The 27,588-nt window shown below is 40.5% G+C and overlaps 1 protein-coding gene across 3 annotated transcripts in view; it reads left to right on the top strand.

The window, feature by feature from the left end:
* Positions 1-861: 861 nt before the first annotated feature.
* HBS1L (HBS1 like translational GTPase) overlaps positions 862-27,588 on the top strand; it is a 47,466-nt gene continuing 20,739 nt past the window's right edge. For 2 of the 3 annotated variants that reach the window (XM_033143829.1, XM_033143830.1), the window contains exons 1-4: positions 865-1,069; positions 2,989-3,054; positions 3,844-3,975; positions 6,440-6,631. In XM_033143829.1, coding sequence (XP_032999720.1) covers positions 1,027-1,069; positions 2,989-3,054; positions 3,844-3,975; positions 6,440-6,631 — 433 coding nt within the window. In that variant the 5' untranslated portion in view covers positions 865-1,026. Of the gene's footprint in view, positions 1,070-2,988; positions 3,055-3,843; positions 3,976-6,439; positions 6,632-7,744; positions 8,276-27,588 lie in introns of all 3 variants that reach the window. The other variant, XM_033143832.1, reaches the window with a different exon arrangement.

The following is a 27,588-nucleotide window of genomic DNA, read 5'->3' as shown; positions in this document are numbered from 1 at the left end:
CTTAAGTGTTAAGGCTAGAATGAGGGCACTTGGTTTCAAATCTCCCTCCATGATTTGACCATTCTGTATACATGTCTACTCAGAAGTAAGCACCACTGAGTCCAGTAAGAAGACTCCCAGGGAAGTGTTTTCTGCTACCTCAGTCACCAAGCTTGCTGGGTGGCCTTGAGACAGTCATTCTTTTTCAGCCTAACCCACCTCATCCGGAGGGTAAACCATTTGTTGTCCTCAGCTGGTTAGAGGAAGGCAATGATTTTCGAAACGTCATAAACTAATAAAATACCTCTTATTTGGATAGTCAAGGGCTACTTGGCTGGCTCGTCTGCCACCTACCTAGCCACATATAAAATGCAAAAAGAAACAAAATCAAGACCTTGCGAGGGCCACATTAACTCTGAAGGACACACGTCTGGTCGTGGGTACTCCTAACTCTTGACGTGGAACGCAGGAATGAGCATTAGGAATAATACTGATGCAGGAGGTGTCTTCGTGTGAGCCCGCCTAATTCAGAGTGGCGTCGAAAGACCATAACTACCCCCCCCCCCTCAACTCGCAACGCACGCGGCGCTGACGTCTGAGAGCGGCTTTAAGTAGAGGGCGGTCATCGCGAGCCTGGCTCTGATTGGCCGCTTGACTTTTCAGCGATCGGACAGTTTAGCTGACGTAGGCCAGCTAAAGCGCGAACAAACAACAACACGCCAAGACCGGACGGGGGCAGTACGTCACGCGCCCCTCCCACCTGCCGCTCCACTCGTCTGACACACGCGCGCGCCGCCAGCCGTTAAAAGGCAGCGACGGCTCTCGCGCGTGCGCGTACTTGGTCGGGGTGAGGGGAGGAGAGAGAGATACATACAGAGTAGCGCATGCGCGAAAAGCTGCCTACGAGGAGGGCGGGGCAGCGGCAGAACTGGTAGGCCCAAACCAACAACATGGTGACCCGGGGACGCTACAGACGCCTCGTCTAAGGTGGTGTCAAGGGGGCCTAGCCTCTCTCAACTACCTCAGGTCGCCATCGGCGCGCTCGCCATGGCCCGGCACAGGAACGTGCGTGGCTATAACTACGACGAAGGTAGAGAGTTGTTGTGTTAAGGGAGAGCTGCTCCTCTGCATCCAGCTTCGCTGGAAGGCCCACCCCGCCCCTCGCTCGGCATGGGGGGTGGGTGGGAGGGGAGAGTCTCTCTCGGAGAGAGTGGCAGTGACGTCACTAGCACGCCCACGACCTGCCTGGCGACTGGGGGTCTCGGGCCAGGCGCTGAGGGAGTCGCGGCGGTGGAGGGAGCCGAGAGGCACGTTGCGGGGAAGGGGGGGGGGGCTGAAAGAGAAGGCATGGCTAAGCATGGGGAGGCCGCTTGGTGCGAGGCGGGTCGGGTTTCGTTGGAGAGGAGCTCGGGTCCTTCCCTCCTGTTTTGCCCCACGGCTCACCACGAAGGACACCTGTTGGCATACCTGGTGGGGGCCTGAAACCTATGGCCCTCATTGTTGACAGAAGCTCAACCATTTAGAAAGGGACTCTGCTGCAGTGTGTGTGGCAGTGGGGATGGCTGATGGGTTAAAGTGGTTCAAGAACTGGCGAGAAGTAAGGACCTTTCGTGGTTCGATATGGTGGACCTCTGGAGTACTCCAAGCCAAGGATAGGGAACCCGAAGCCCCTCCAGTTGCTGCTAGGCACTAGCTCCCAGCATCTCCAGGCAGCATAGGCTGTGGTAACAGATGGTAGGAGCTGCAGCGCTACAACATCAGGAAGGCCACAGGTTCCACTTCCTCAATATAAGGAAAAGGGGCACACATGATGCACAAACTGCCTGCTAGCAGGGGCGGTTGATTGGTGGGTGTTGGAAAATCCTGTCAGTTTCAGTGTAGAAAACACATAATTGCAATGTATATAAACAATCTGATTTTACAACTGCTGCTGAAGATGCATCCATGTATTGCACTGGTCCAAGTTTAGGCTCCTCAAAAAACTTATGTTTAAATATTCCCCCAAAACCTTTTCATAGTGCTTAATCAATTTTATGTGATTACACAATTCATGTAGAGCTTTTAAGTACTGTACTTAAAACAAATGTGAGAATATACCGGTATGTGTTAGTGCAAAGTACTGTACAGCTGCACACCTATAATGAAAAAACACTGTATAAAAACTCCAATAATATCAACAAGATAAAATCTGTCACATGCTATGTGCCATACATCTATATCTATGACATACTATCTTTCATATGAAGTCAGAGTAGGCATTTCAGTATGTATAAATGAATTATAAGGGATTTTATTTGTAATCTTATGTATTGCAGAACCTTTTGACTACTACCCTTCTTGAATAGATATGGTTGGGGTTGTGCTGTAAATCATTAAATTTTATTTAGAAATATCTGTCTTTAATAATTTAAGATCCGATGGGCAAATCCAATATGATTCCTCTATAGTATAATAATATTCTATATCCTATCTGCACACTCTATTTTTAACATTACTCTGGATTAATTACTGCCCTTTTGTTGTCATATACCTTCATGTTACGTATCTTTCATGTGTTTCCTTTTTAATTATTCTACTTAAAGGTAAAGGGACCCCTGACTGTTAGGTCCAGTCACGGACGACTTTACTAGAGAAGAATATTTGTTAAACTTTGACTTTAAAAATTTAGGAATTTGATTTCCCTGTATTTCATCTTTGAGGCCTAAAATCATAATTTAAATTACATTATTAGGAAATAAAACCCTCTTAAATCTCAAAAGTCTGACATTTCCGCACACCTCCATCATTATCACTATTCAAAGACACATTCTAGCCAGGCAAAAGTGCACAAGGAGGACACAGAGCATGGCTTCAGGAGAGAACATGGTCTGCAGAAAGTTCTGAGGGCTGGGTAGAATAACCTGGAAGGTGATGCACCTGAGCTATAATGTAGTTTAATGTTTGTTATAAGAATGTATACAAGAAAACTTTTTAAATTCAGTTATAAGGAAATTGTTTCTTGCTTCTTAGACTTTGAAGAAGATGATCTTTATGGACAGTCTGTAGAGGATGATTATTGCATTTCACCTTCAACAGGTTAGTTTAATATTTGGCCAGTTATGTATGGTGTGCCATCTGACCTAGAGGGAATGTATTGGCTTTCATCAAAAATTGTGTATAGTTTGGCAAGGTAATGAATGAAAGGGAGAGTGGAGGCATAAGTTGCTAAAGTCACTTGTGTAAGATCATTATTAGAAGCTAGCTTAGAATTCATCTCCAGTACAGTAGCCTACAGTATTTCTACTTGAACAACATTTTGATTCCCTATGTGACAACTGCATACTCCTGCATTGCAGGAGGTTGTACTAGATGATACGGTCCCTTACAAACTCTACAATTCTATGATTAACTGAACTAATTTTAGGACTTCCGGTGACTCACCATTCTGACCAGTTGGGAGATCTCTTGGCTCCGAGAGACTCCGGCGCTGTCAGGAATGGGAGTGCCGTAACCATGCTATGGACCCCCAGAAAAACTTCAGGAGGAGCGCCCTGAGGACATGGAGATTTGGTGGGTGTCCATTGCGCTTTTATATTGCTGTGGCCATATAACTTCACTAAAAACAAATTGCTGTGAAAGATGGAAGTCCTCTAAAGCCAACTTGTGTTGATCATAATAGGATCATAATAGGAAACTGAATTGGCAACAGTAAGATATACCATAGAAATCTGAAGCATTTACAGAAAAGCATATTATGAATAGTTAGGATAGCAAATATTTGCTTTGCTGTAAACGTTAAAAAATAGCTTGATTTATTAAATGGTACAAAATGTCTTAGGATTTGGGAATTGAACAAAACGGTTGAACTCTTTGTTTATGTTATAGCTGCTCAATTCATTTACTCAAGACGCGATAATCCTACTGCATATGCCGAGACATTAGAAGAAAAATATGATTATGAAGCAGAACATAGCAATGATTGTATTCCAAGTCACGAGCTAACAGGTGCTGAAAAAGGTAATTGTAAATATATATGACACTGACTTAATAAACTGAAGTGATTGCGTTAACACCAAAACATGTGCATGTGACAGTAATGTCATATTCTGAAGTTTGCATAATAGTTATTAGATTTAATGAGTGGAGACTATTGGGTGGAGATATGGACTGATGGAGACTTCAAATCACTCCCTTTACCTTCACTTACCTGCTCATCGTCTGTTCTCCTTCCACCCCCAGTAAAGAGATGGTTGTACAGAGATGGCTGCTATGAGGGCCTGAGGGCTACTGTTAGACCAACCTCACTTGGGCTGGGTAGCATACTGGGGATTTGGTGTTGCAAGTTCCTTCTGTAGTCAACACCATGAATACAGTTCCTAGAAGACGTCACTGTTGCTCAGCTATTGACACTCAAGCTACTAATGCCTTTTCCGGAGCTTTTGTTGGATAACCTTATATTTCTTTCAGTTTTTTTGGATGTTCCTCTTCAGATCTGCTTACTCTTCACTGTACTTCTATCATGTAGATTGGAGTAGGTGGACAGGCTTTTAGAAGGGTATTGAATTAAAATAAGCGATTCACAGTTCTTAGAGCTAAAGGCTTGTAATTAGCAGATTTTTAATAGCACTCCACTTTTACTGCTTGCAGTTGTGGTTAACCATCTGCTAAATCCTGAGGCCTGTGAAGATGTGATTTACCTTAGAAGTTAATTACAGTATCTGTAAATTCTTAAAATGTACTGTTAAGTGACGTATCAAATTATGTTGAATTGTTTAATGCTGAATATATGCATTTTCCTCTTGGGAGTAAATGCTGTTTGTCTTCTGGATGATACCTATGCTGATAAATATTCAAGTCCTAAAAGCTGACAACTTCATTATTCTGCTTAGGAAAATACAATGTCCTATGTCAGTGCTTCCCAACTTGTGTGTTGGACCTGCAAATGGGTTACAAAGCCTGTGCAAACCCAGAATAATTATAGTTGTTTGTTCTTAACAGGTATAAGAATACCTATTTCAACTTTTGTTTTGTTGGCATGTTATAATGCTGTGTTGACACTTAAAAGGGAACACTGAAAAGGCTCAACTCTTACATTTTAACACTTGGTACTACCCTCTGTAGGCTGGCAACTGGTTTGGTGACAGTTCATCACAAAGTGCTTGTACAGGGAATTGTTTTGAATGACAGCTGCAGCTTGCCTCTGATGCACAGATTCTGCCTTCAGTGCCTGCTCATCAGAGATGAAGCTGCAACAGTCACTGAAGACAGCTCTGTGTATAACCACCTTGTGGTGATCTATCACTAGATCTGCAACCATGGTTAGTTACATGTTTAGGCAAGGGTGATTTGAAGTTTGCTAGTTGAATTTTTTCTGCTGAAGAAACAGAGTTTTGAGTGGGCTTGAAATCCATTTGCAGCTGATGTCACAAAACTGTGCAAAAAGAACAATTCATCGAACTATCAGTTGATAGGACCCTCAAAGATAATTTTTCAGAAGTGAGGTGATCTGAATTTTGACTTTCATTTTACCCAAATTACCTGGTAATCACTGAATATCTTGCACTTGCTGATTAAGTAATGCCTGCATCTTTGTGAGATTTTTCAGCAATGACTGCTATGAGGATGAAATATAGTAATTTTTTTATCAATAATGATCTGAGGCTATGTCTGGCAACCATCAAACCCAGCATTATGCCTTTTGGTAAAATGCAAACTCAGCCCTCCCACTGATACCTTCCAAAATAATCAAAAATTTTTTTAAAAAAAATCCTTCCAGTAGCACCTTAGAGACCAACTAAGTTTGTTCTTGGTGTGAGCTTTCGTGTGCATGCACAAACAGGAAAGCTCATACCAAGAACAAACTTAGTTGGTCTCTAAGGTGCTACTGCAAGGAATTTTTTTATTTTTTATTTTGTTTTGACTATGGCAGACCAACACGGCTACTTACCTGTTCCAAAATGATGTTATTCATGATAAAGTCCATTAAAAATATTCATACTTCATTGGATCTGACACTCGGTAGCAATACTTTTAAAAGAATTTTTTATTAACTTATTAAGAAATATCCTACAGTCAAATGTTTGGTATTCTTACATTCTCATAAACAAATCTGTGAATAAGTTTGTAAGTGCTATAAACATTTCAACAAATTCCACATAAATAGGGGCATTAAGTTACTTTTTGCTTAGATCTCTTAAATAACTGTTATAAAATAGGCAGAAACAGTTTAAATGTATGAAACTGACAACTGCCGAAGTCATAAGGTCCAAAATTGATGTGACAATAAATTTGGACTTGTGGGTCACCATACCAAAAAGGTTGGGGACCACTTCTCTAAAAGGGTAGAGAATGGATATTTGTTCCTGGATAAAGATGGTTGTGATTTGGTTAAGAAAACTTGGAGTACACTGCTTCAAAATTTAATGCAACTGTGCATATTTATTTAAAGCCATTGTATGAGATTCCTTGTCCTTTTTTTTAGCTAAGCTTGATTTGTGCCTTGATCGCATGAGAGAAGTGCTTGGAAAGTCTGTGCCTGAGAAAGTGATGGTGGAAGCAGTATTGAGCAGTAAATTTGATGTACAACAAGCTTTGGATTCTGTACTTGCCCAAGACAATAAGCAAAATAAGATCAAGAATGAGGATGCCATAATTGCAGGGAAGGCAACAAAAGGTATGTTTATGTTTAATTTTGGTGTGATTTACTGTGTGGTTCTTTTCCATAAGGGGCAGCCGTATAGGAAGTTTTTTGCTTCTTTTTACCATTTCTGTTTGTTAATAACTTAAATGACTAAGCTACATATATAGAGGCATCCTGTGATAAATGCTTAAGGTACTGTTAATCTGTAGTCTTCCAAGGATCTGTAAATATCATTAGCACTATATATACATGTACTAAATAATTTGAACAAAAATTATATAATGTAATGGTTAAGTTATCAATTTGATGCAGTTTGTGTAATTAGAGAGATAATATTGAAAAATGTGGCATATTCTAGCTTAGTAGTTGTCAGGGAACTGCCCTCGGCAGGGCAGGAGGTCTTGTCGATGTACCGAGAGCCCCGACACCACCTCAGTACTGAAACCTCTTCAAGCAGGAAAAGCGGCACCTCCTCCAGCGGGGAGGGGCAGGCTGGAAACAGCCAGGTGAGACAAGGGCTTGGAGATGCTGCTGAGAGCCCCAGCACGCCTCATGAGTTTCACTCTGAGGGGAGCACGCCACTTCCGTCGCCCCAGTTGTGCAGAGGGGTCAAAAGGAGACCGGGGAGGTGGCTCTTTGGGGTGCCAAAATTCTTATGTTGGGGTCACAGCCAGAAACCGGCACTCCCGGATTCTGCGAGTGACTAGGATGGTCATGTTTTCACCATAGCTGTCAACTTTTCCCTTTTCTTTCAAGGAATCCTATTCGGAATAAAGGAATTTCCCTTAAAAAAGGGAAAAGTTGACAGCTATGGTTTTCATGTTCTCTGCACTGTAAATAGTCTGCACCATTAAACTGTTAAAAGACAGTTGAGACTCATACCTGATTACTTGTGAGCAACCCTAACGCAGACCCGACAGCAGTGCTAAGTTTCAACTGCAGAGTTGTCTATTTAGCATTGTTAGTAAACTGAATTCATGAGACTGTGATTTACACATCTAATACAGTTTGGATAATGTTTGTTAATTAAATGCCTTTCTGTGTTTTTTCTATTTTCCTGTTGGCTTTCCTGCTTCGCCACAAATTGGAACTGTTTTTGCTTTGACCCTGTGTCTCTCTTGGAATTATTGGCTCTTGTAAGGTAAGGCTTATTTTGCTCAGAAATATTTTCTAGCACTAACAACTTGACTAATTCCATTGAAAATGCTTTAGATACCACTAAATCGTGCTTTAGTCTCAGCAACCCTGTGGTCAATTTTGAATCTTGTAATGCTTCAGCTCCAAGTGACAAAACGGTCTTCAGACCCAAATATGTCAAAACACCTTCAGTAAAAAAGAAAAAATCCTTTTGTAACTCCTCAGGAGCTCTTCCTTTACCATTCAGTGACAATGATAAGTCACTTTATAAACCACTGAACAAGCAGGTAACACTCCCACCAACTGACAACACCAGCACAAGTTGGAAATATTGCGATGAAAGTGATGCATGCTTTAGTTCAGAGGCTGAATTGCTGAAGGAAAGTTCTTCAGAAAATGTGTCTTGGAACCAATCTGAATTTAAAGGAGTTGAGGACTTGAAGGGCCTGGTCAGGCTTAATGAAACAGGTGATTCAGCAGATGCCCAAGATAGTGCATTAATTTTTCTCCAGAAAAACTACAATCATGATAGCAAAAGCTGTTTGGATAATCCTCCTGGTTTTATAAATGCTTTTGGAAATTTGATGCTGGACAGCAAGAGAAGTTACCAGCTCAGTAAAAAGGCTGAACTATTTGGAAATGCCCCTTCATTTTCGCACAGTAAGGGCTGCTTCCAAGGGCATATCAGCACCTCTTCAAAAGCGAATAGATTAACATTTTCCGTGTCTCAAAGCCCATCACTGGCTGATCTTCTACAGGAACACCAAGGAAGTAATTCAAACAAGCCTCAACCCTTATCTGATCTTTGCAACCCATCAGCAGGTTTCACAGACTTGGAATTAGGACTTTCACCATTGTCCCAACCAGCCAACCAACCTCAAATTTCATCTGGAATGACAGAACTGTCAGGATCTTTATCTTCCTTGACATTCTCCAACTCTTCTCCAGTAAAAGAGCTTGAGAGTTTATCACTTTCAGATTTAATTGCAAAATCAATTGCATTGGATAAGCCTCGAACAACAAGCAGCTGTTCTGAGCTTTGTATACCTAAAACAGTGCAACCTACAGCTGTGAATTCAGATATTGATCTAAGTGTTCTTATTAGAAAATCAACATTATCTCCTCAACATGTACATGTACAGTCAGGTACTCCACTTCCAGAAAAAGACGCTTTATTTTCAGAACAAAGACGACAAATGTTAGTAGCTAAAGGAAAGAAGAAGAACCAAATGAAAAAGAGGTCACATATTTTGGAAGGCACTGTTTCATGGGCAAAGGCCCTCTCTGCAACGCCATCAGCCTTTGCTATAACTCTGTGTCTCCATTATCCCCCAAAGAGATGTAAGCGTCAAACAGTTAATCTTCATAAGGCTTTCTTATACAGCAGGCAAATGCAAGAAGTAAAAATTAATGAAACTGGACCCTTATTAGCAATAACACCTTTTGACTTCAAATCGCCATCTCCAGATGACATTGTAAAATTAGGCCAAAAGAAAGCCTTCACTAGATAACAGCACAATGAACTAATGCAGTTTTGATTATTTTTACATTAAAAAAGATAATTTGAACAGGTTGACTTGGACGGCAAAGTGGAATAGATGTCTTAAATGCAAAGACAATTGTCAGTTAATTTTGGTTAACCAACTTTTGTAGTAAAGTTTTTGAACAGATGCACTGAATTCTAGTCCTTTTTATCCTTTTATTCTATAATTGATAGAGGTAGATCTTAATCTTTAGCACCTCAACTTTGGAATAATGTGTTAAGGTGCTGGATGTTTTCTAAATAATTAATATTGAAAAAATATTTTTAAGAAAGAATGTGCTAGCTCCTGCTAGAAACAACATATTTATGGTTTCAGGATTATCTTAAACAAAAATTACACTGGGGACCAAATTATTAAATACTTACTGTGAATGAATTTCCATAATGTTTTTTAATGTCTAATGTGTTTAATATGGCACTGTTACTGTTTGTAGCTGCCTTGTGGCACATTAGAGCTTTGTTTCCTTTGTTTTTAATCTGTCCCTTTCTTCGAAAAATTGATTTGTCAGTGCATGTTTTTGAAATCCCCATGGCAAAAATATTTAATTTACAAATGGCTTGCCATCATGTTCAAACTTGGTGAGACCAGAAGTATACATTCAAAAGCACAGCTAGTGGAATTTTTTTAAATGGGTAGTTGTCATATTTATTTTTTTCTTTCTCACAGATTATTTGGCATTACTGTACTTTCCTGTACTCTCTGGCTTTTTGGTCAATTCATATTAAATCAGGAGGTCATGTGTGTTTGCTGTGATATAGGTGCATAGCATGGAACCACAGCCCAGTCTGTCTTCCTAGTTCAAACTTATATTGTACCAATAAGCCGACATATGCCAGCCATGTGATCACTTTATAAAACTTATTAAGGTATAAGCAAAATATTTTACATGTACCTGCAAAAAGTGTAATGTGTGAAGTGGTCCTTTAAAAGATTCAGGCTAAAACTCCCCAATGTTTTTAATATAGAATAATCAGGATGTTAGTTCTCTGTCCAACTGAGGAATAACTTAATTATTAACCAAAACACCCAGTTCTGCAATCTTTTTAACTTTATGTTGTAGAATACTATTCTTTTGAGCACTGGTATCTTAAATCTCATTCAAATGGTGATAAGATTATATATTTTTTTGTCTATTAGCTTTCAGTTTCTGCTGCTTTACAGACTTGTCTTTTTATTATCATCATCATCAAGGATTATATATAGGCATATGCCAAGTTAAGACTTTGTATGTTTTTGATAATATCAAGTGTTTTGAACAGAACATAATGCATTGCTGTATTTTCAGTGAGCACCCTATCTTAACTTTTGTGTTTAACAGGCAGCTATTACAGTATTTAGTTCACTGGGTAAAATATATATTTATTGGAGAGATGTTTTTATATGCTTTAAAAAACAAGCAGCCATGTCAGTATGTAAAATAATTTTGATTTTTAACTTGAAAGTATATTTTTATTGTAATGTACATTCCATTGCATTTTGGTGCAATTTTTTTATTTTATTGTTGTGATTTGACACTGTCACAATTCAGCAGTCTCTTTAAATAGCACTATTTCCAAATGCTTACTGCATCAGATGACAAAAATAGTGTTTTTCCAGTTTCTCTTGCTCAGTGGAATTCTTCCTCTGTCAGTTTTGCTTAAAGTTTTCTCCCAGTCATCCCATGTAATTGTATGGGATTCCATAGAAAATGAGGGGAAGAGGCTGTTGTGATGCAGGTGGACTAGTGTGGTAGATTGTGGAAGGTGTGGTTTTAGGCAGCTTGACTGGAATAATTGTAGTGTAGTCCATCACTCATTTGACCACAGCTTGAAGCCATGGACTACCTATTTAGACAGGTTCTGAAATGGTCATTAAGTAAATCTGTAAACACTGTATATTTTGATATAATAGTGCAATGATGCTGCAGGTTTTTTTTAATGATGTAGATGTATATAAAATAATGGTTGACCAAAGATGAACTTTGTGTTGTTTTGTAGCTATATTTTTGCTTCCTAGATTTTTTGAAAATATTTTTTAACTTTGAAAATATTTCTGATTGACACATTCTTCAGATAACTTAGGACATGATCCATTCTCCTTTGGATATGGTTGCACCCCTTGCAGGGGCTTGACATGGAGCTGAATAAATTTATCCTCTCCCTCCTGGCAGGCTGAAAGGCATGTGCAAACTTATTGTTGTGCTGTGTCTGTTAGATAACAGTGCAAGGCTGCTGCTTGCCTCTCTCCTTTATAGTGATCCACCTGTCCCTTTTCCCATGTCTTGAATCTACAATTTCATTTCAGTTCAGAGGGGTGGTAACTTATAAGCCCAAAGTACTGTGGAAATGAAGAACATGTGGGTTGCTATATTGGTGGTGTGCATTGACCTTTTTATGATAACAACCAGCATGCTGTACAATGCATGCATACCCAAGCTGGAGGTGAGGCAGCAAATTTAAATCCTGATCTCTGCAAACATGCATCATGCCTTTACATTTTACTGCTGTGAAGCCAGCCTCTGTTTTTGCATGTGTATATATGGTACATTTTTTATTAATAGTGTATATTTTAAAACTGTAAAAAACTATTTGGACATCTAAAATGTGCTAGTCAAAATATTCAAAGCATTGTGAAATCAGCATCTTAGATTTTTTATGTATTCAAAATCAAATTTTAAAGTAAAATTGACCTGTAGCTTGTTTCATGAAATATATATATACATATATATATAATAAATTTAATTTGAGGATCAGTAATCAGTGCACACCGTCTTCTGTGTCTTGGTGTGAGGGTTCAGATACTTACAGTACCTTGTGTTGGTGGCTTCTCCATTAATACTGGTTTTTTTATTAAAAAAAACCCCACAATTGTATATTTTCATTCCTAAAAACTCTGAAAATAGTTTAAATTTCCACTCACATTTTGTGGAATTAATAAATAAAAAGTATTCTTTCCCTTAGTGTGCCTGAATTTAGTAATTGGAACTGAAGTGAAAATAATGGTTGCCCACTCTTTGTTTTGTTGGAAAGCTGTTTAAATATCATTGAATAGTTTGGTTACTTATATTTCATGGTCATTCTGAAGGCTATATAGAAACACTAAAACAATCCAAAAGTAGAAAATCTATCTTTGCCATTATTGTATTTTTTATATTTTGTTTAGAACTGCTGACTTCAGTCTTCACGGCTTTCTGTCTGTAGTTCTTTGAGGTTCCGAGCTATAGGTAAAATAGGTTCTGTGGGAGCAGGAGTGAAATGGGTATTCCTGTATACACTGTGTGTTGCAGTTTTGGTCTCTTGTTTCCCTGCCTACCTTTCAAAAATATGGGTAAAACCCTTGGTCCCATGACAATTAAATCTGTGACAACATCTATTAAAGAGATTTGCCTTAAAACTTAGAGAGATTTCCATAGTTCTGTGAATTAGTGTCTATTTCTTAAACAATTTAAGTGCATTAAAACTCAGGAATTTGCTGCTTGTCTATATCAGATGGTGCATGGGTGTATTGATTAGTTGATATTACAAGAAGTGTGCTTTAACTGAAGATATGCACATGGATTCAATAGCTAAAACTCAGAAAAAAAGCAAAAGAGATGGGGAGGATATTCATGTGACTCAACACTTGAGTGTTTTCCTTCCTGTCTAAAGGTCATATATCTACACAAGATCCATTATATTTTTCCACTTTGTGGCCACTTGCTTTACATTCTGTTACTGCTAAAATCTTCTTGTTGCTTATATGGGTATTGCTGACAAATTGCGGTAGTTGAAAAAGAGCAATGAGATTTGATTTAGCCTACTTTTTGTATTGGAAAACCGTTGTCATACAGATAAGATAATATTGTTGTATGCAAGTTTAATAAAGATTCCAGGCTGATATGTGATATATGACCTCCAAAATCCAATGCATTGTGCCCCTAGGCATCTACTACAGCATCATAAAATTCCTGTCTTGGTTTGTGGTGTTGTTAGTGTACCATAGGCCCAACGAAACAGTTGCATCTCAATTTGTTGCCTAAATACAGCTAATGTAGTGGACAATTTGTATCTCCATGGAGAGGGGATTGTACGTCTGGGATAACACAACAGAAAAGGCTCTGTTCCATACAGTCATGCCATATACTGTAGCTGTAGATGGAACTATGACCAGAGCCACAGATTTTATAGCATGAGTTAGTCTGTAATAGGGAAAATGATATTTCAAGTACTTAGAGCCCAAAGTCAGCAACCTAAGGAGGCAGCTGGGGCTGATATTTAAGGATAGATGTCATATGATCCCGTTTCATGGCAAAATTTGATTAAAATCAATTCAGGTTTAAAAAGTTCATTCTGCCATCTTGATTCAATGTGTTAAGAGATGTCCAAATGCATGGAGAACAGATAAGTAGCTAAGAGTGAATTCTCTGGGTAAAGAATTCGTATTTGATGCAGACTACTACTTAGCGTACTTTGGACAGTTTATGCCTAATATCAAAGTTCCTTATAATTTAAATGTAGCTATTTTAATAAAAGCTTCAGTCATTTATTTCACATTAGTAAAATATGGGGTAGTGAATAGGACCATATGAGTCTCTTTTGGGGAACATTTTGTAACAAGAGTCACATTCTGTTTAATACAGCTGTGTGTGGGCTTTAGAAAGGAAGTGGCTTATGTCAAAAGCAGTGAGAAACATTTTAAAATGTTTTTGAGCTTCACTTTGTATATACACCTACACTGGAAAAAATGACACTCCCAAGACTTTTTCCCTGAGATGTTTTATCTTGCAGTCTTAAAGCTAGCATACTAGATTTTGAAAGAACACCACTTTAAAAGCTAGAGCAGATTTATTTTGCATATCAACAGGAAATCAGTGGAAATGTGCTGCTATGTATGGCTGAATAATGAAATAATGTTTAGTGTTCTCTTCTGTTATTACATAGTTATGTTTTAAACAAACCCTGTTAATATTTGAAAATCTAGGATTTGTTATGTTAAAGATAAGAGCAATTATACGTATTCTACTGGAATTATTTGTTTGGATTTTTTGTCACAAGGCTTAGAGTAGGTCCCAATATTTTAGCGCCTAGAAGCAGAAGAATAATCTATATTTTATAAATAAGAGTTTTTCTTTTGGTCCTTGTAGAAAACCACTTCCTGGTTATTGTTGTCTGGCTATCATATTGTCTGTCTTACATGCATTTATCTTGTGTTTATCTTCACAACTGTAAAGGCTGAGAGATGGTGACCTCTGCAAGCCTACTCAGTTTCATGACTGAGCAGGGATTTGAGCCTGTCACATCCAAACCCAATCTTCTAGACTCAGCTTAATATGCATATTTCATGTATTGTACAGCATTCCTGTTACTACGAGGGGCTGTGCCCCTGCTCACTTCACACGCTAATCCCCCTGCCAGTTTTCCCACATAGCTTTCCCCTTCCCACCCCATGCAACTACTAAGCTTGCTTTTCACCATCCCAACCCCATCTCTCTCTGAAACCACTTTTCTATTCTGCAGCCCCATTTTTACCTTCACCACTATGCCCATGCCTCTCCTTCCTTCCTTTTGTGCAATCTCCCCCCCCCCCGCACACAAACACCCCCCCCATGGTAACCTGCATTTTCTTTCTCCTACACATTGCAACTGCTTAGCACCTTTTCCACCTTCTGCCTTCTCTTTTCCTTCAAAGCCTTTCATTCCCTGCTCTCATCTTCACCCCTGTTCCCATGCCTCCTACTCCCTCCTTTCTTTGCAAGCCCATTTGTACCACCTCTTCCCCCCCTTCCCCTGTCCCCAACTTTCTCTTGCATGCAGATCACCCTCATTTCCTTGCCCTGTCCTCTTTGCTATTCTCCAGCTGGCTTTGTGCACACACCCAGCGTTGATATATGCTATATCTTGAAGATGAATAGAATCTTTTGAACAAGCCTGTTGGGTAGCTTGTTCAGTTAGAGATAGTTACGTTCAGTTGATGGATGTTGTGCATATATGGGTGTTTGCTTGTGAATAATAAACAACAGCAGAATTTGACTGAAACAGGGATGGAGAAACATGGAGGGTTGGTGTTTCTTTTAACCAACAAACCAACCAGTTTTAACAAGGAAAAATAGCTTTCTGATGTTCCCTTCTTCTCCCTCTCATTGATAATCCCTGCTCTTGTGCAACTTTTTGCTTCCCTACTCCACCCTGACCATGCAAATCCAGAATTGTGATCCTGCATTACAACTGGAAGATGGGGCTGTGTGAAGACATTCTTACATTACAGTGGTACCTTGGTTTACAATCATAATCCGTTCCGGAGGTCTGGTTGTAAACCAAAACAGGTTGTAACCCAAGGTGCCTCCCCCCCCCAAATTAGTTGTAATCCAAAAAAGGGACATGCACTTCCGGATTTGACGTGGTTGTAATCCAATACAGTTGTAATCCAAAGCGGTTGCAAACCAAGGTACCACTGTGCTGTTATTATTATTATTAGTATTGTATGGCATTTTCTTTGTTGCAGTCTTGTGAGCTGCAACTTGCACCTTCTAATATCATTTGAATAAAAATCCTGAATTATCACTCTACTAATCCCATACTTTTTATATTTATGTTTTCTGATATCCAACGTTTGGAAACAAAACTTGCCTTTAAAACTATCACATGTAACAGTTTTCTCTGTAAGATTTTCAAGAGTATTCAGAATAAAAGTTTGATGCCATTAGAACTTCAAGCACTGAACCTATCTAAGAAAGTAGTCAGAATTCTTTCATTAGTCTGTAAAGAGTTTTCTAGAGATAAATGCAATACTTCATGTATTGCCAGATGTATCATTTGATTAATCTGTTTAATCTCTTAGGAGCTCTTACCTTTCCAGAGCATTTAGTTTTATCGCTTTGCCACCATTCTAGCTACCAAGAGCCATTGCTTTGTGTATATTCAAAATTTTAGCTTTGTGAATTTCCATTATATTGGGAAACAAATCAGAAATGAATTTACACCAGTTATCTCAACCCCTCACCCTCAATATTTTCCCAACACTGGTACAGATGTGCACTCTTACAGCATATCTACCATATCCCTACCCATTTTCTAGACCTCAGGTGCTTTGAATTAGACTCTTGAAAGTTAACTTAATTTCTTAAGTGCACATTAAATTTAACACAAGTGTCAGATTTTTAATATAGCATCCAACCAAAGGTTGGTAGTACAGTATATCCTAATGTTTTATGACACTGTCTAAAACTTTGCATTGTCTGCACATGCTGTTGGGAGCCTCAATCTGGTGGTCTTTCTTCGTTTAGTTTTTTTTTAATTGGGAGAAATTTGTTCTAATTATTTTAGTATACAAAAATATTTCCAGTTTTGTGATTCTTCTAATACTGCACCATGATTTTAAAAAGAAGAGAGAGCTTTCAAAGTTTACCCTGACACATATTTTAATCTTTGTCGATGGTGAATTGTAGTGTATGCAGTTTTATGTATTAGAAATTGAGTGGGTTTTTTGTTTGAAGAGCTATGGGTTAAGGTATGCCCGGCACAGCTGCAGACTGCTATAGCTCAGTGAACACAGGCTTTGCATGCAAAAGGTCCATTATTTTTTTTAAAGTTTCTCATTACAGGGTCATTGAAGGCAGGAAGAAATCTCTACTGAGCCATTGGCAAGCTGGTGTCATACGAAGAGGAGAACCATTTGTCTGACTCCCTACAAAGCTTCTATACTCTGAAGTTCTGGACGCAGAGTTGTATCAGCTTAAAGGGTTGTCTTGAATCTGGCACAGTAGGAAGGACTCTATGAAGCTGGCCAATTCTTTGTCCTTTGCTTGCTTCTCGGCCTACTTCTTTTTTTGTATCACATAGGAAATATTTTAAATTAAAATTCCTGAGAGTGGTACTGAAGCTTCTTAGCACAGGATGGTTATTGCCTCTGTGTGGTATGGAGCCTCAGTTCCAAATCTTCCTAACTGACCTGTGAACTTTATTCAGTGGCTACAACTAGTTATGGGGATTCACCCACAAGGACATACATTTTCCTCTCTCAGCAGGTGTTAAAGCCTTATATGTGCACGTTTAATCAGCTGTAAGTTCTATTAACTTCTGTGGGACTGGCACCCAAATAAATGTGCATTAAAGTGCAACCATAATTCAGTATTTCCTTTATTTAAAACCAGTTAGCTGATACCATGACCCTGAGTTTTTTTTAAAAAAAAACAGCAACCTGTGCACATTTGTAAGTTTACCTTTATTTATATGTAACAATATTTATATACTGCTGTGTCAAAAATAGATCAAAGTGGTTTATAGAATAAAACAAAAAAACCCATACAATACAAACCATTAAAAAGTTACAAATAAGCTTTCAATTGTTCAGTATACATTCATGATGCAAGGCCTAGCTATAGTGTTCACTGTACTGATGATACCTTTTTAATCAAGTGCTGTAATAGCTTTTTCTATATATAAGGTACAATAAGTGTCACCATACATATGATGTGTGCTAATGTTTTCATTGTTGATTAAATTGGTAACATTCGATATCATAAAGCTATGAGGGCTGATTAGTTCAGGTGCTTAATCAGCCTACTGCATTGATACAGCTTTGTATTACGTTTTGCAAATGAGATTCAAAGCAGCTTTAGCAGTTTCACACTCTGATTTCAAATACTTCTTTCTGTCAATGTGTTACTGCTAACGCATTTAGATAGCAAAGAATGTGAAAACATCTATTCAGTATTTTTAATGTCCTTCAGCTTGGTGCTGCTGTTATTGACATTCTTGTATATAAATCTAGCCTACCAACAATATAGAATGGCAAACTGTGTTTGCTCCTTATTTAATTTTGTATAGAAAGAAAATTAGTGTGGTTTTGTGGAGTTTTTTTTTAATAAAGAGGAGGAGGAGTATTGATTAGATTTACATACTGCCCTTCATCAATGTATTTCAGGGTGGTTCGCAAGATAAAAATACAAGATAAAAGCACAAAAAATAGTTAAAACAGAAACAACAAAACAATAACGCCCCCTCCCACAGACACATTTAAAAGGCTGTAGAATATTAATCAGCCAAAGGCCTGGTTGAAGAGGAATGTTTTCGCCTGGCACTAAAAATATATAATGAACCTCTTTGTCTGAATTTACTTCATACATGGAAAATAAATCACAATCCTAGGATTGACCTAGCATCTATGAAGGAATGTGAATTAGGATTATTAATGGACTTGTAACTGAATGGAAAATTAAAGATGTGTAAGGTAATAAAGGGGAGAAAGTGGAAACCAGGGGTGGGATGGGAAGTCTAGAAGGGATGAATAAGTAAGTAATTTGGATGTTAAATTGTTAAATTATTGAAAATTGAAAATAAAATATGGAAACACAAACCATTTTAAAAAAGGAAAATAAATCATGATCCATCTTATAAACTGAAATTTAGCAGAAAAACAAAAGGGTTGGTTGGGCTATTTTTTTCTCCTGAAACTATCTTGGGTAGCATTCTGTATATTCCTTCACGTGCTCTCTTATCGTAATTGTACTTGCCTTATTCAAGAGTCTTAACTTCCCATGTGGTCTGGGTGCTCCATAGGCCACTGATCTTCAACCAGTAGATTATGATCCACAAGTGGGTTGTACTCCATCCTAAAGTGTCCAGCACCATTGGTACCACCAGTATATTCTTTTTGTTTGGATTCCTTCCTAATCGGGGTGGGGGAAGAGAGGTGATGAAATGCAAAGAGGAAGCGAGTTATTTTAACTTTAATAGATGGGTAGAAGAAGATACTAGGTGTGGCTCTCTCACCTGGCATGATGAGCTGAATCTACAAACAACCCCCCTCCTGTGTACAACGATTTAAAATATAGCTTTGAATTTAGTCACCGTTAAGAAGAAAGGAGAGAAGTAGGTAAGGGTAAAAAAACGTGAAGTGGGTCCCCTATTGCAGCTTGTGATTCAGGGAGGTGGAGGTCCTAGATATGAAAAGGTTGAATATTGTGCTCTAGGGCATTTGGATAAATTCACTTCTGTTTTTAACTGAACTTTGAGCCTGCCTTCGTCATTTATTACAAACATGGTGTATCACAGCATGTTTATTTTAACTGAAAGATACTGGTAGATTATGGTGATGTTGCCTATTTAACATTAAGGAAACTTCTTGCAGTTCTGGGTCAACAGCATTTGTAGCCATTCTTAGTGAGCTGGGTATGTTTAGCCTGGAGAAGAGAAGATTAAGGGGTGATATGATAGCCATGTTCAAATATATAAAAGGATGTCATATAGAGGAGGGAGAAAGGTTGTTTTCTGCTGCTCCAGAGAAGCGGACACGGAGCAATGGACTCAAACTACAAGAAAGAAGATTCCACCTAAACATTAGGAAGAACTTCCTGACAGTAAGAGCTGTTCGACAGTGGAATTTGCTGCCAAGGAGTGTGGTGGAGTTTACTTCTTTGGAGGTCTTTAAGCGGAGGCTTGACAGCCATCTATCAGGAATGCTTTGATGGTGTTTCCTGCTTTGCAGGGGGTTGGACTGGATGGCCCTTGTGGTCTCTTCCAACTCTATGATTCTAGTGTTGCAATATAGAAATGAGCATAGCCTAATGGTGAAGCTCTAGCCTATAAGGGACTAATATATGGCTACTTGGGAAGCCATTTCCAGGCCAAGAGATTAAGCAGCAGAGGGGGCAGTTGGAGCACTGAGGTCTGGGAGTAACATAAATACATATTTGCTCCAACCTACTATCTGTTAGCTATTGTTTATTTTATTTTAAATACACTGTAAGCCACCTCAGACTTGACGTGAATATAAATACTCCTAAATAAGCGAACAGCAGCATTTGCCAGTGCTTATGCTCTTATATGCATTGCCAGACAAATCCTGCAACTTCCAGTTCTTGATTTCTCAACTCCCATAAATCTGGTTTGAGTTGAGGGACTCGTAGGAATCATAAGGTGCAGTGTGTGTGTGGCAGAGAGCTGCAAATGTAATGGTAGTGACAGAAACAACAATCCCCTTATATAGTTGGAGGGGCAACTTCAGATCCATGCTTGTGTATGGCCTGCTTCGCTTATCACACTAAGCCTGGAACATGGAATGCGTGGCCCTAGCTTTCATAAGCCCCAGTGCTTAGCATGAATGTGTGAGCTCCCATGGTTTGGCTTAGCACAATACTTAGGCTAGGCCTACGTATATTATACAAGGTAAAGGTAAAAAAAAAAGGTAAAGGATCCCTGGACAGTTAATTCCAGTCAAAAGCGAATATGGGGTGCAGCACTCATCTCGCTTCAGGCCAAGGGAGCCGGCGTTTGTCCGCAGACAAGCTTTCCGTGTCATGTGGCCGGCATGACTAAACCGCTTCTGGCACAGTGGGACACCGTGACGGAAGCCAGAGCACACGGAAATGCCGTTTACCTTCCTGCTGCGTGGTACCTATTTATCTACCTGCACTGGTGTGCTTTCGAACTGCTAGGTTGGCAGAAGCTGGGACAGAGCAATGGGAGCTCACTCCATCACACGGATCCGAACCGCCGACCTTCCAGTTAGCAAGCCCAAGAGGCTTAGTGGTTTAGACCACAGTGCCTGGATGTGCAGAGTTGGCTCTGATGCTACAGTTGTAATCTCCCCGATACACAAAAAAAAGATGTTTAATGGACAGGTACATGTGTGATGTAATTATTAGCAGACTTTCATTTATCATTCAAGTCGCTTGAAACGTAAACTAATCTGAGTATATAGGTAAGAGGTCTCAGTACTACAAAATAATTGTGCTGCTAGCATACATATTAATGGTGAAAGTAAAAAGCATGAACTTGTGTTGGACTTTACAGTGTATTCAGAAATCTGTTCTGGTGTGATAAAAATTATTATTGAAAAATACATGAATTAACAAATCCAGTATACGTGGTTATATGTGTAAGAGATGTAGAACAGGAATGGGGACCCTTGTGAGATGTTGGATTTTAGCTTTTTCACCATTGGCCAGACTGGGGGTTGATGAGAGTTTCAGTCCAAGAACAGCTATAGGGCCACAGGTTGTCCCTCCTGGTGTAAATTACATTGTAAGTGTTGCCGTTAAAAATTTATAGGTGATACTGTCCTTGGGAACTGGTGGATTTTCACACGCAATAATAATGAGAAGAGCAGATAATAGGGAGGGGAATGCTCAACATTTAGCAAGGCAGAGATATTAGAAAGACAATGTAGACTGAAATTTTCAAACTGCTGGCTCATTTTTCCATTTCTAAGCCAAAGGAAGCTCACTGGATGGGGATTTATAAAATAAATTATTTTGCTATTTTAAGTTTCAATAACTACAACTCATCTGTCTTCTATTTTTGTGCACTTAAAAGGTATGAAATCTTTGTATGAAATCTTGATCTCATTTACATGTGCAAAGGAGAACAGTGTGTGTTTATTTTAATTTCTAGTTAGCTTTGCCTTTTTTAGATAGCATCCAATGTAATGGCATCACAGAAAGTTGTATTTGGTTTGCTGGTTAAATTTAAACTTGCTGTCAGATGTGCAAAAATTGAAAATCTTTTGAAGTTGCTGAATTATTCAAGTTGTCAATTCTTATTGTCCCTAGAATGGTTAACTTACTATTACAAAGTATAAAGTTATAATGAGCTGGGAAACTGCAGTTCTTTTCCATACTTAATTTGTGGATAATGTAGCAAAAATATTGGACAGTAGTGTATGAAATCTACGTTTATTAGGTGGTGGGAGGAATGGTGTCATTCCCCATAGTATTTAGGACTGGGTGGTTTGATCTCTGTCCACAGAGCTTATTATGGGAAATACTTGATGATGAATCATGCATGAAACTATAGCTCATCTAGAAGGGCAAAGTGAAATATATTTTAATAGCACACATGCTGAGTGTATGCAGCAACATTGTGTTGGACAAGAGAATTTGCGGAAAGAACTAAACATAAGATGCACAAGGCTTTCACCAAAAGCAGCAGCCTGGGTTGTGCACTTTTTTTTGTAACAGTAACATTTTGACACCCAGTTACAGGTAGGTAGCCGTGTTGGTCTGCCATAGTCAAAACAAAATTAAAAAAATCCTTCCAGTAGCACCTTAGAGACCAACTAAGTTTGTTCTTGGTATGAGCTTTCATGTGCATGCACACTTTTTCAGATACACTGAAACTTCAGATACACTGTTTCAGTGTATCTGAAGAAGTGTGCATGCACACGACAGCTCATACCAAGAACAAACTTAGTTGGTCTCTAAGGTGCTACTGGAAGGAATTTTTAAATTTTATTTTGACACCCATCACTCCATGTTATTGGAGCTGGGGAATGTTAATCATAATGACATCTGGACACAGTAAGTTGGAGGTACAGATGTCAAGGCAGAGAACTGAACTGGGACTGTTGGTTTTCAGTGGCAACCTTGTCCCCCCCCCCCAAAGTCCCAACCCTATGTGCATTTTGGGCATCTGTTTTCTGTATGAAATTTTATCATTTAACATGTTTTGGAATGAAGAAATGCTTTCCTCATAATAGAAAAGCCACAGGCTAGTGTAATTTTTATTCCTGTGTAGACAAGCCTGTGAAGATTTGCAGACACATTTGCTTAAACTTGAGACTCCCACTCATGTGGATGCTATCATGAGTTTAAGACAGGGGTCAGCAGACTTTTTCAGCAGGGGGCCAGTCCACTGTCCCTCAGACCTTGTGGGGGGGCCGGACTATATTTTGAAAAATATATATGAATGAATTCCTATGCCCCACAAATAACCCAAATAAAAGCACCCATTCTACTCATGTAAAAGCACCAGGCAGGGCCTACAAATAACCCAGAGATGCATTTTAAATAAAAGGACACATTCTATTCATGTAAAAACATGCTGATTCCCGGGCCGGATTTGGAAGACGATTGGGCCAGATCTAGCCCCCGGGCCTGAGTTTGCCTACCCATGGTTTAAGATTTAGGATTGCCTCTGACTAAACCAGGGGTCTGCAACCTTTAAGACAAAAAGAGCCACTTGGACCCGTTTCTGAAGAAAAAAAAAGAAACTGGGAGCCGCAAAACCACTGCGACATTTAAAACAAATATAACACTGCATTTTATTTTTAAAAATCCGATTTAAATTTTAAAAATCTGATTTAAATTAAAAAAAATCTGATTTAAATAAAAATAATCCATTTTTTTGATTTTTTTTTTTTTTAAATCATTCATTTTTATCCAACCTGGGGACCACTACCAGGTCACAGCCTGATCCAGGGTGGGTTGCAACAGCATACAAATATTTGATTTGTTGTTGTTGTTGTTTTTTTTAAAAAATGAGTCCTCAACTGCACACTTGTGTTAAATGTTTGTCCCATGTCTAATTGAAGACTGCTGGCTTTTACAATAATCTTAGTGTCTTTTACCCTTAATATTCCAGACCAGAGGCTATGCTCACCTCTTCCAACCTCCTCTCTTGCTAAATAAAGCACAGAATTGCACCAGAGAAGCCTGTGATGTTTGTGCTGACTTGCATACAGGTGGCTGTAGTAGTTCATAGTGTTCAAACCTTTTTAGGGGAGTTCCCTGCCCCCTTAATGACAATGGCGATAGATTTTGCACATGAACACAGATCCAAGTTAGGACTCCTCTCTTCCATGCCAACAAGTGCTTTGTCAAGGCTCCCCTAACACACACTCAGGACAGAGGAAAAACTGCAACCTTTTGGGGCGTCATTCTCCTACCCATGTCTCTGTGAGAACCAGCCCTTTATTCTGCCTCCCGTAGTACATCCTCCCCCTTCAAGAAATCATTTCCTTTGGACTTTCGGCCCATCTCCACCCCTATTACTCCTTGCCCTCGCGAAGGAAGCATTTTCACAAGTTTTCTTTTTGGTGGGCTGTCCGTGCTTCCAAACACCTGGAAGTCACGACAGGGGCTTCTCCCCCACCTAGTAAATTCTGCCTCTGCATAAGTTACTCAGGTTTGGTTTTCTTTACCAGCCCAACCACCCAACCACCCCGGTTGAAGCAGAGCAATAAGTCATTTACCTCAGCAGGGGACAAGCTCAGCTCCAATAATGAAACCCTTCCAAGGAGTGGGGGGGGGTGTCAAAACTTGTGACAAGCAGGTAGGTGGTTGGAGAGCAGCATCGGAGGGGGAGGGGGGAAGGAAATGAGAGGGGGAGGGGGGAAGGAAGCGAGAGAAAGCTTTCCCAGTTTTTACGCAAGCCGGAGCCTGAAAAGTTGCCAGAGCGTGTGCGGCAAGGAGACTAAAGAAGTGCTATTGTGGGTCGAGTGACCTAGAACTGGGAGAAAAGAAAGCGCGGGAGAACAAGCCCCTCTTTCAGCTGCCGAGGAGGAATCCCCCGGATCTCCTCCAGCCACAGGCTGCCCAACCAAACCGGGGCAAAGCTAAGGCGCCGCTCTTTGTGCCGCGCGTTTGGAGAGGCCACTTTGGAGAGGCCACAGCTGGAGGGCGCGGCGCAGGCGGCCAACTTGCGCTCCTGCGCTCCGCCCGGCAGCCTAAGCAACACACCTGAGGAAGCAGCGGCAGAGGACTCCCCCTCCCCAGTCCCAGTCCCCCACCCCAAGGGACTCGTTGGGGGGTTGCAAAGCCCCCCGCCCACGGCAGGCAGAGAGCTCGATGGTGGTTTCTGCCCAGCCAGCCCAGCTTTGCGCCCTGGAAGGCGGGGGCGATGTGACTAACCTTGCCTGGTGAGGTCCGGTGGCGGCTCCGCTCGACGCTGCTGCGGAAGAACGCACAACTGCCTTTTCCTCCATGCAGCCTTTTGAAGCAGCCACGTCCCTGCTGTGTGTGCTCGGGCTCCTAGGAGCCTCCAAGCCCCCTCGCGACACATGCACCCATTGGCTCCTGAGACGCGGGTCCCGGGCAAGGGCGAGTCCCGGCCTTGCTCCGGGGCGGAGAGAGACGCGCGCCCGCGAGAGCGTGGTCTGAGGCTGCGAGCGGAACCAGGAGTGAAGGAGGCAGCGGCAGGGAAACAGGCGCAGCTTCCTCAACCATTTTTAAAAGGAGGGCTTCCCCCCTCGCCCTCGCCCACCACCCGCTGCCCCTGGCCCAGCCCACAGCTGCCTACCTCGTCGTCGCCTCGATGCAGCAGCCAGCAGCAGCTCCACACCAGCAGCAGCAGCCACACCTCTGGAGGGAAACTGCTGCTGTCTGCTGCTGCGCCTGCGCTGGCAGAAACGAGGCACGACGCATAAGCAGAGCAGCACAGCAGCAGCACCCTCAGCCTCCGGAGGGCGGGCCGCCGGCCAGCAGGAGGGCGGCCGCTGCCGCTGGCCAGCTGGAGAAGTGGACAGGCGTATCCGCCCCGGAGCCCCAGAGCCGCGGCAAAGGTGTAAAAGAGCCGCATGCGGCTCCGGAGCCGCAGGTTGCAGACCCCCGGACTAAACCATATTCAGAGTGGACACAATGAAATCAGTGAACATAAGTTAGGCCTAAAGGTTTTATCTTTGATTTCTAAAGCACACTGGTAACTGTTCAGTTAAAGCACCATCCTCTGGTGTTGTAACGTCAGATTTGCTGCCTGATACTACTTCGTTTCTGGAAACATGACTGAATTGCAGTAAAAGTATCGACTCGTTACATGTACTTTCAGTTTTACATACTCATAACGAACCAGAACCTCAACAGAAATTCTATTAATTGTGTTGGAACGTTACCTTGGACTACATAAACTTTCAGTTTAGATTAACTGGTTTGTAGAGAAATGTTGTTAGGGCTATCCCCCATTTAGTGCTGACACTGCTTTTTGCATGCCTATTTATGGTCAGACAACTGCGCATATCATCACACAATGTTTTCCCTGATTGTCAATGAAACATGCATTGGAGTCATTTAGTAAGATACGTTGAATAAGGAAACACCACAAACACATTTGTGGTTTATAGCAGAATGTGAGAATCAGATAATCAGAGACGGCCTTTGGGAAGCATGTTTACTGCGCAAATGATTCCTGAAATATTGTTCTCACAGCTTGAAGGCAACAGTTTGCTTGAGATGGAACCGAACCTATTAGACCACTTAGGCACTGTGGACATCTTCATTTTTATCTTATACAGCTTGGACTTTCATTTATCTTGGGCTGCTAGTCATGTTTCATTTGTTTGCTATGCTCCTATGCGTTTTCTTTTCCCTAAATCTTCTGTCAATTTGGGCAGGTAGCTTGTTTCACCCTGCTGAACGATATTTATTTGGTGGTTCACATGTAACTAGAGCAATGCAGTTGTAAAATGAAGAAGAATCCCATGAACAAGTTTAAGCTACACACAGCAATATCTGATTTTGTGTGTGTTTTTCTTGCAAGCAGTGACATTTTCATACTGAACTCTCTTGATTCTATTGTGTAGTGTAAATGCACACCATGTGTGTCAGATGTGCACTAATCAGTTAAAAACCTCTGTTTTCGTCTGAGTATGTAGTCAGTCTGGATGATAACCAGTTGTGGCACCCTGTTCTCACAAGCCATTCTGCTAATGGAACCTTGTTCTTAGTTTTAGAGCTGAATCCAGGGCTTGTCTTGTTGTTGTGAAAGATGGTACACAACCACTTTTATCATACTCTGCAACATAGCTGTCAACTTTCCCTTTTTTCCGGGAAATTCCCTTATTCCAGCGCCGTTTCCCATTGCAAAAAAGGGGAAAGTTGACAGCTATGGCCGTTTCCCAATGCAAACAAAAAGGAAGGTCTACAGCTCTGCTCTGCAACAGTTGCTCTTTATGCACCACTCCTTGCACAAAAACGACGATTCCATATGTAACAATAGCACAGTAAGTTTGAATCTTGCTCTCTGTTTTCAGTAGGTGGTAGGCAATGTTTTATCATTAGGTGACACATTTATGGACAAAACATTGATGGGAATGACTTTGGGATAGCCCGCTGGATTATATCAGGAAGAGGATGCATGTTATCTAGGCACATTTCACAGAATTGGATCTGGCTAGCCTCTCTAGGTTACCTCAGGCCCTGGTTGTGAGCTTCCCATAGATAGCTGGCCACAGTAAGAACAGAATGCTGGACTTTATGGATATTTGGCGTGCTCCAGATGACTCCTATAGTCTTAAGAACTCGCTTGGGTGCAGGGGGAGTCATTTAGATAATCTGTATGTAGTATTTTCAAAGTATTTTTTTTCTAAACTCAGAGCATTTTGTGTGTCTTTGCAGGCTATCTTGAGGCTCTGCTCGCATGACAAATGCACTGTGAGATCCAGGTGGCTCTTAGTTATTGTGGTTGCTGCAGTTATGGAAATTGCTACCATTCTGAAAGTGTGCCTGCCTGGTTCTTTGCCACACACACCATACATGAGTGTGTCTACTTAGGGGCCCTGAACATCTTACTTGAACAAGAAATTACCGTGTGTGAACAGGCTCATAAGCTTTATAAAGAAGTCGCAGCTGAAAGCAACAGG

This window comes from Lacerta agilis, chromosome 3 (genome assembly GCF_009819535.1).
Source record: "Lacerta agilis isolate rLacAgi1 chromosome 3, rLacAgi1.pri, whole genome shotgun sequence".
Lineage (NCBI taxonomy): Eukaryota > Metazoa > Chordata > Lepidosauria > Squamata > Lacertidae > Lacerta > Lacerta agilis.
Note: the sequence above shows the minus strand (reverse complement) of the source record. Positions and strands in the feature narration are given on the sequence as shown.